Source organism: Euphorbia lathyris, chromosome 3, assembly GCF_963576675.1.
Source record: "Euphorbia lathyris chromosome 3, ddEupLath1.1, whole genome shotgun sequence".
NCBI classification, from domain to species: domain Eukaryota; kingdom Viridiplantae; phylum Streptophyta; class Magnoliopsida; order Malpighiales; family Euphorbiaceae; genus Euphorbia; species Euphorbia lathyris.
In genome coordinates this window covers 16870437-16880213 of record NC_088912.1, presented here as the reverse complement: position 1 = coordinate 16880213, position 9777 = coordinate 16870437, and the positions used below count along the sequence as shown (strand labels likewise).

The 9777-nt window shown below is 31.8% G+C and overlaps 1 protein-coding gene across 1 annotated transcript; it reads left to right on the top strand.

Annotated features, from left to right (window-relative positions):
• Positions 1-1402: 1402 nt before the first annotated feature.
• On the top strand, positions 1403-8868 carry LOC136222822 (glucomannan 4-beta-mannosyltransferase 2). Its single transcript, XM_066010531.1, has 9 exons — positions 1403-2129; positions 2232-2330; positions 2423-2675; positions 5508-5618; positions 5796-5932; positions 6127-6240; positions 6712-6911; positions 7072-7284; positions 8235-8868. The coding sequence occupies exons 1-9, from the start codon at positions 1800-1802 to the stop codon at positions 8395-8397; spliced, it is 1620 nt and encodes a 539-aa protein (XP_065866603.1). The 5' UTR covers positions 1403-1799; the 3' UTR covers positions 8398-8868.
• The last annotated feature ends 909 nt before the right edge of the window (positions 8869-9777 follow it).

The following is a 9777-nucleotide window of genomic DNA, read 5'->3' as shown; positions in this document are numbered from 1 at the left end:
ATATAAAAAAAATGTAAGAATGAAAGAAATATTATTTTAAAAGTTTAGGAAAATGTTTTACTCTTTTAAAAAGGTAAAAGTTTTCGCTAAATTCTTTATAAAATTGTCTGTTGTCTAACCTAAAAATTTCTGTTTACATATTTTCCTAAGCAAACAAACACCGAAAAATTAGAAAATTATTTTCCTGCACAATATTTTTCGACAAACAAACTGGATCTAATTATTCCATAATTTTCTTAATTCATGAGTGCAAGGTATTTTAGTCTATTTTTTTTTTTATAAATTTAATATAAATCAATTATTTCATTAGTACGTGTAATTTAGTCAAATATAACAATTATTTTAAAATGTAAAGATTAATACTTTAATTATAATTATTTATAATAAAACTAACCATCTCTCTTACTATAAATAAGATAAATTTGAATTTTGTTTGGTCAAAAGTATATTAATAATATAAAACAATGTATAAAAAACGACTGAAAAAATAATACTCCATCCATTTCAAAATAATTGCCACATTTGATCAAATAACACATATTAAGAAAATTATTGATTTGTATTTAATTTTTGAAACATGGACTAAAATACCTTTTATCTCTTTTTATTACTAATTCTCATTTTTTTTTGTCATTCATTAAATTGAATCTCTCTAAATAAAGGTAAAATAAGAAAAAGTTACATTAAAAACTAAACATGATAAATAATACTACCTCTGTTTCATATTACATGTCTTTCTAGAGACTGTTGTTTCATTATACATGTCATTTTATATGATCAGTACACGTTAAGTCATCTTTTTTTCCTGCTATAAAACGTGAGTTGATGAAAATTAATTAGAATAATGGATTTATTACGGAATAAATAAATAGTGGAATCAATAAATAAGAGGCAACAATGTGTTTTTTCTAATATCCTTAGTTTCTATGCAACTCTTTAAAACGACATACAATATGAAACAGATGGAGTATTAAATAAGAAAATTTGATTAAATGTGACAATTATTTTAAAATGGAGGGAGTAAATAACAATACCCGAACCAAACCGATACTCGGGACAAATAGCTTTTGCCCAATTTAGTAAAAAAGTGAAAGTTCTCAAACTTTGTTTCTGTTTTGCCATTTGGATCATCTAACTAGTCAACTAGTACTTCAATTGTGTAATCCCCCAAATAACAAACAAGGTAATTTTTCCAAAAGGGTATTTTAGTCATTTCATAAAAATGACAAATTTACCCTCCTCAAGGCTAAAAAAAATGAACTTGTTGAGAAATTCTGTGGTGTAATGAAATGAAGACTAAAAACAGTTATGGAAAGGAGTATTTGCAACCAAATAATAATTAGTAAATAAATAGTGAAGGAGATCAATTGTGTATCCAAAAATTGGCTATAAAACACACCCATTTCTCTCTCTATCAAATTGCCTCCCCCCTCTCTTCTTCCTCTCTCTCAACCTAATAATTTCATAGTTTCTTCCTTTCCCTTTCTCTCTCCATTTTCCTCTGTCTCATTACAGGCTCTGTTTTTTCACAGCAGAAGAAACAGAGCCCATTTGCTTGGGACAGATTGTGAGAGAGAGATAGGCAGTTTTTTTTTTTTCAATAAGGGAAGAAGAGAGTGTTTTTTAGATTTCCTAGCATTTCCTTTTCTGTTATTTTCTGATTTCACATTGTTTAAAACTGAAAACCCACATCAAAACAGATCTTATCTGTCTTTTTCCTACCCCCTAATCCCCCAATTTCACCAAATTTCACCAAATTTCACTCACTTTCACTTGATTTCACACAGTTTCACTAGAAAATGGCTGAAGATGCACCGAGATTCATTATTCCAGAGACTTTTTCTGTGACCAGAGATGGAATTGGGGCACAAATTTACCTCATTTGGGAGCTAATTAGAGCTCCATTGATAGTCCCTCTTTTACAACTCTCTGTTTATATCTGTTTGGCCATGTCTCTAATGCTTTTAATGGAGAGGCTTTACATGGGTGTTGTCATTGTACTCATTAAACTCTTCTATAAAAAGCCAGAACAACGTTACAAATATGAACCTATACAAGATGATGTTGAATCAGGCAGCTCAAATTACCCTATTTGCCTCATCCAAATCCCAATGTTCAATGAAAGAGAGGTAATTTAATTCAATTTGACTGAAATTTTCAATTTGGGTTTTGCTTAGATTTGATAAAGGTTGAATCTTTATGGTTAAAATTTGGGGGTTTTTGTTTGTTAGGTTTACAAGGTGTCAATTGGGGCAGCATGTAATCTATCTTGGCCAGCGGATAGGTTAGTGATCCAAGTGCTTGATGATTCAACAGACCAAGAAATTAAGGTAAAAAAGGGTAAATTGGGAAGTGGGTTTTAGTGAAATGGTAAAAAAGGAGTGAACTTTAATTTAATGATGGGTGGTTGATGTTCGTACAGAAAGTGGTGGAGCTTGAATGTCAGAGATGGGCAAGTAAAGGAGTAAATATAAGGTACCAGATTAGAGAATCAAGAGGAGGTTATAAAGCAGGAGCTTTAAAAGAGGGTTTGAAAAGAAGTTATGTGAAAAATTGCGAGTATGTTACTATCTTTGATGCTGATTTTGCTCCTGAGCCTGACTTTCTTAGACGTGCCATACCTTTCTTGGCTCATAATCCTGACATTGCCCTTGTGCAAGCTAGATGGCGGTTTGGTAAGCGCATTTATTTCTCGCTTTCATTGACTTTCACCCACTTTCATACGATGAATTGACCGTTTCGTAACTAATTTTTGCTTTTTTTACTCAAAACGGTAGAACGATAGTGTTTTCTACTACAAATACGATGAATTAACCATTTCGTAACTCAATTTTGCTTTTTTTACTCGAAACGGTAGAACAATAGTGTTTGATTGGAATTGCGATAAAATTGAGTTAATTTTAATGGAGGAGACAAGTGTGGCCCGGTTTCCGGGAACCACCTTTGAGAGAGATGGTTTAGCACATCTCTCAACAAAATGGGGTTATTGGGGGTGTAAATTGACACCATTGGCTCTCTGGATAACAGTAAACAGTAGATATAAACAGTGGAATTAAACATGTCGTTGCTCAAGTTTTTTGCTAGCGGTCAAGTTAGGGTTGTCAATTTTGGAAAATATAATATTTTTGTAGGAGAAATTTTAATTGTGGGTCAAAACCAATTAGATGATGACACGTCACCAATTGTGGTTTAGAGTTATTTTGGTCATTGATGGTTTTTGAAAGGGTGAGAAAGCAAAATTGAAGTCTTTTCAACTTGATTCCATTCTCAAAAGAAGATCAAATAATTATGATGACTTTTCACATAACTCGAATCTAATCGATTATTAAGAGTAAGAAGTTTTTATTTCAACCAACAATCCATTGATATTTAACTCAACCACATAAAATTGGATTCATTACACCTGATTCACAACGTAACCTTTTCGGGTTAAAATCTTTTATTGCATTTTTTAATTGATATTTTTATCGTCCGTATTTGAAAAACTAATGGGGTTAAAATTTTGAGTTTGAAGACTTTTTTTTTTTTAGAGTTCTGTCAGAGAAGATCTAAATCTCGGAAGATCCACGTGCATTTTGTGACACGTATTGTTAACGTGTACACAAAATGTATGGAATTCTTGCGAGAATCAGGTCTTTCTAATAAAATCGCACACGAATTCAACCTTTCTACATATTTTAAATTGGATTAATTTGAAAATGCTAAATTTGAATGACCAATTGCAATTAAAATAGGTATTAATTTAAATTCTAATTAGGTAATACTTATATAGTGAATTTGGTGATTAATATTAGTAGTAGTTGGTAATTAAATATTTTGTTAAGGAGTGTCGGTGGTCTAATCCATTATATGCATATATAGCAAAGTCTTACTGAATTTTATTTTCTTTTATTATTATTAATTTGATTGATTTTGGTCATGCATGGAGATGGATTATTGTGGGGTCCACCTGAACCCACCAATCACGGGGATGGTGGTCACTTTTGCCCTTTTGCCCTCACTTTACCCTTCTCCCTTGATTGTGACATCTGGTTATCTACATCACCGTTGATCTTAGGGGAACCATGGGTCCCACATAAAAATAAATAAATAAAACACAAAAAATAATATTCCCAATTTTTTTTTTTAAGAAATTTAGTTGAGAGTGAGGGGTTGTTTGGTTACTCTTTTTCTTTTTACGCTCACGTTTACCTTTTACATTTTAAAAATAACATTTTATAAAAGTAGAGAATAAATAACATTTTATAAAAGTAGAGAATCTATATTTGTTGGAAAAGAAGTTTTTACCAACAACAAACATCAAACTGTAAAAGCAAACAACAATAGTAAACTGCAGGTAACCCAAATAAATTCTAAATTGCAAATTTTTTTGGAGTAGGCGAGATGAAAATCTCATGCACGGTTTTGAATGAGAGAAAGAAGTGAGGAATCCACTTTTCGACTCTGACTCTCTAACTACAGTAGTTGCTTCAGCTTTAGCCACTCGAATTTTCAATATTCCTTTTTATTTCTTATCAAACGAATGATATCTTCTGAAAATCCTAGCTATTTTGTAGATTTACAGTGAAATTTACAGATTTACAGTGAAAACCGACTAGATTTTCAATCTAGATCTTATTGGTTTTTATCAATTTTTTCAACAATCCGATGAGAATTAGGATCAATCTGAGACTCGGCGATCCGACCAGACCATTCTCCCACAAATCTATTTATGTAGTAGTTGTGAGGAATGGTTGATCCTAATCCTCAATCAATTCCATTTTTACCCAATTAATTAATTAAATAAATCACCCACCATTACTCCATAATTAGCATAAATCTCATCATTAATTACATTTATGGTCGTTTAGTTGACGCAAATACCCTCAAATCCTAGAGGTGTAATTACATTGATTTCGTGCAAGAAAACAACTTTTTCAATTCCTATATTCCTCTACTTCTCACATGGTTAACCTCATCAATTTGGACTTAATTGGAAAGAAAAAACAAAGTTTAGGGGCAATTTCGTCATTTAAAGATGTGAATCTGCTCCTCTTATCTTTCCCCTTATAGACGGGGCAGGCAGGAGCAAGTGCAGCAGCAACTCCACTTCTCTGTCACGTGCCTAATAGGTGGGACCCAAAGTGGTCTTATTGCCGACACTTCGATTTTTTTGTACTTTTATTACATTTAATTTTAATTTAAATAAATTAATTTTAATTACTCAAATTAAAAATTGTCCGTTGCATCGGATAAAGAGGAATACCTCGTGCTTTCTCTCTCTTCCACGTGTCAATATCTTATTTTCAGTCACGTGAGGACAAAAAAGTAAACGGTTTTAAATTTTTTTTCTATCAAAACAATTATTATAAATTTAATAAAAAAATATTAAACACAAATTAATCTTAAATATTTCAATTATATTTTTATTTAGTAATTTTAGCTCAATTTTATCATTTTAAAGGATTTATCCGTATAATTTAATTAATTTTACATTGTAATCTAACTATTGATAAATATTGATGCAGTGAACGCGAACGAATGTTTATTGACAAGAATGCAAGAAATGTCACTAGATTATCATTTTACCGTTGAGCAAGAAGTTGGATCAGCTACTCATGCATTTTTTGGATTCAATGGTAAGTTGAAAAGTTAAAATTTTTGGTTTTTAATTTAATTACGGGTAGATGCGAAATTCATTCTGATGGTTTCTATATAATATCACATTCTTAGATTCAGAATTCTGGCTCCGCCACTGATTATGCGTCCTGTAAAAAATAATTAATATGAAATTAACAAAATTAATTTGAATTCAGGAACTGCTGGAGTATGGAGAATTGGTGCTATCAATGAGGCTGGTGGATGGAAAGACCGGACCACCGTGGAAGATATGGATCTTGCTGTCCGAGCAAGTCTCCGAGGCTGGAAATTTCTTTACCTCGGTGATCTCCAGGTAAAGTTAATTTGAGCGGTTAAGAATTTCAAATTGTTTAAATCACATATTACCAGCAGTTTAATTGGACGAGAATCCACCTGAATATATATTTGAAAGTTTCAAAACGACTTAAATTTTAATGTGAATGTACTAAATTTATGAACCGATTTTTGACTTTATTCATAATTGTGCACTTTTTTTGTGTTGGGCAGGTGAAAAGTGAACTTCCAAGTACCTTCAAGGCCTTCAGGTTTCAGCAACACAGGTGGTCATGTGGTCCTGCTAATCTTTTCAGGAAAATGGTCATGGAGATTGTTAAAAATAATGTGAGTTCCAAACTTTCACTTGCCGTGGTGGAGCGTGAGACTGCACGGATCTCTCACACACCCTAATTTACCATAAGAGGGATAATTTTAAGCAGCGGCAGAGACAGAGGGGCCTCAGGGATTTCTAGGGTGCCCTTAAAACCCCTTAAAAAAGGGGCAGAGACAGAGGGAAGCTCGGGGATGCCAGAGCATCCCCGGCCTTCGGGTACCATCCCTAGGAGGGTGGTTCAGCCCGCCGCTCATCCCCCCTTCTATTGGGGTGGTTTAGTCCTTCTGTCTCCACAATTTTCGAAGTCTGTATTTGCCCGTGTTTTAGGCAACGTTTTATAGGATTTAAAAGTGTTGCAATTGGACTTCCGAATTTAAAATTCTGACACCGCCACTTTTTGCTTCAACAATTTATTTACCGTATAAGTAACTTTTATCGTGTTTTTAAGCTAATTCGGGTTTATTTCTTTTTTACCGTTTCAGAAAGTGAGATTCTGGAAGAAAGTGTATGTTATTTACAGCTTCTTCTTCGTCAGGAAAATCATAGCTCACATGGTCACGTTTGTGTTTTACTGCGTCGTTCTTCCATTGACAATCTTAGTTCCTGATGTTTATGTTCCGATTTGGGGAGCTGTTTACATTCCTTCCGTAATTACCATCCTCAATTCCGTCGGAACACCGAGGTATCAATTTCGCCCTTCAACTTCACAATTTACATGTCAGCATATGATTGATAATTTATTTAGAGGACCCCGTACATTTTATAACAGGTGTCGCAAAGTTCAACTTCACAATTTGTTGACTAATTTAATTAAAAATGTATATTAAATTGTGGAATTGCAGATCAATTCACTTGCTGTTTTATTGGATTCTGTTCGAGAACGTGATGTCCTTACACCGGACAAAGGCAACCTTAATCGGGTTATTTGAATACGGAAGAGCTAATGAATGGGTTGTGACTGAGAAATTAGGAAGTACATTGCAGAAAAATGCAGATGCTGCTAAGAAAACCGGCTTCAAATTACTTAAAAGACCTCGCTTCAAATTTACTGACAGGTAATTTTTTTTACCACTTCCATAAATTTCTCACTTTTTTATTTAAGAAACAGTGCATATAATAGTATATAAACCCGTCCAGAATACGGTTTAACTTTAACTCTAACGTGTTTTGTAAAACTAAAATCGTCTCACTCAATTTTGTTTATACGATAGAAATTCTAGCTCTATTTTTTAAAATAAGATACAATTAAACTAAATTATTTTATAATATAGTTTCATAATTTTTTCATTTTTTTAAAATAATTATAGATCTGTCCAAAATATTTATTATGTGTGATTCATTGTGTCATATGATAATATTATTTAATAATATAGAATTTGGTGAACAATCTAATATATGTCAGTTTCTGAATGGTGGAGCAGATAAAACAATTTAACTAAATCCATAAAAATAATACTTTAATTTATAAGATTTTAGGAATTTTTTGTTCAATTTAAAAATTTAAATATTAAAATTGCATCTTGATCTATCTAATTTAATTGCATTATATTAATTAAAACATCTTGCATAAGACAAATAAACATGTTTTAAGATTCTTTTTTGTCATTATATACTATTTAATTACTACATAATAATGATTAGCATATTCCTAGGAATATTAGATATCTTTTGACAAGTGCCACAACCAATCACTAAATGACACGCGTCTTGGTTCTGCCAAATAAAAAAAATTAAACAGTCCAAATCGAAATTTAGATATCAACTCATCTTGTAGTTAATAAGTTTTTGACAAATTAATCTAAAAAAACAATTTCACAGTTGCTACAATTTTATCAATTTCAACGGAATATAGCATTAAACCTGGTGATTCTATCATCGTGTAGTTTGCTTCTGAAACCGATATTTTGAATGCCAATTTGTATATATTGTGATAATCCAAATAAGAGCATTAAGCTCGAATTTATATGCACCGATTAATTAAATTTTGATTTTGATTTTGCGACAGAATGAACACATTGGAGCTAGGATTTGCGGCATTTCTATTCATATGCGGATGCTACGACTATGTTCATGGAAAGAACAGCTATTTCGTATACCTTTTCATGCAAACAGTGACCTTCTTCATCACCGGAATCGGCTATGTGGGAACAATCATCCCGAGTTCTTGATTAATTAGCAACAACCGCTAGTTAATAGACAAGAATTACTATAGCATCCATTTTCCTATTTTTGACGTTAATTTGTTTTATATGTTTTTTCAATCTGCAACCAGTGGCAGAGCCAGAGAAAAGAGTCAGGGGTGCAACTATAGCACCCCTGTATTGGAAAACCGTCTTTTTCAGGATGGATTCGGGTGACTCTGCGACACGTGTTGGAAGATTGATTTGTGAAGAAGAAGAAGTTGTAGTGGAAGTTAGGAAAATAGCAGAAAGAGAAGAAGAAAAGAAAAAAAAAATGGCAAGATTTTGCTATAGCAACAATAATGGGTATCTTTGGTTTATAAAATTAGATTTGCTTGTAATTGTGAGATTTTTTATTTATTTTTTGAGAAATTGTTAGTTCTCAATAGTTTCAGCTGAAAGATGTTGAAAAATGAAATGTATCTTTAGTCAAATTTTAAATTATTGAGTTTCACATCCTTTCGTGTTCTTTTTCTTTTCGTATATAACTAGTAAGCACTGTCATGGTACTCATATGGGTGTTGGTGCGGATGCGGCAAACGATATTTTAAAAAAATATGACATTATGGGCACAATAATTGGGACATGTCAAATATATATATGTCACAAATTCAGTATACACTATAAATGACATACATAATAAGCTATTAATTAATTAAATTGAAAAAAAAAACTAAATGAACATTTAATACTTCAAATTATTTAAACCACTGAATAGAAGCAGTTGTTATATTTTTTTTATTGAGATTTTAATTTTTACAAAAGCAAGGAGTCGCTGCTTTTTGAAAAAACAGTTTTTTCTTATAGCAAACCATAACAGTAAAAGCAAACAATAAGTAAAATAAATGGGCCTTTAGAGAGTATTTGGTTGTTCATTTTCATGCTCCTGTTTATCTTTTTATTTCAAAATTGAGAGTTTTAAGTGTTTGGTTAATGACATCTAGTTTGTCTCTTACATCTAAAAAGTAACATTTTACGAAAGCAATGAATCTCTTCTTTTTGAAAAACAGTTTTTTTCAACAGCAACATTAAACAATAGGTAAAACAAACAGACCCTTAAACTCAAATAAGTGATAGAAGAGTTATTTACTTGGTGTTAAGCCTACCTTCATAGGTAAGACGGAGAGAAAAGGTCACGAAGAGTTACTTAACACTCGATTAAGAGGAAAACTAAAGAAAATTTAAACTAGCGATGATATCGTTAATGTATATTTTTCTTATGCAACCCAATCTATTTAGAATTTGAAGCGGGTTTTACGACGGAAATATCCGTTGCTAATGCTTATTTCTAAAAAAATATTCCTTATTTTTTGTCACTAAAAGTTCTAAGTATTATGTTATGATTTCACCAATGTTATTAGGCATCTT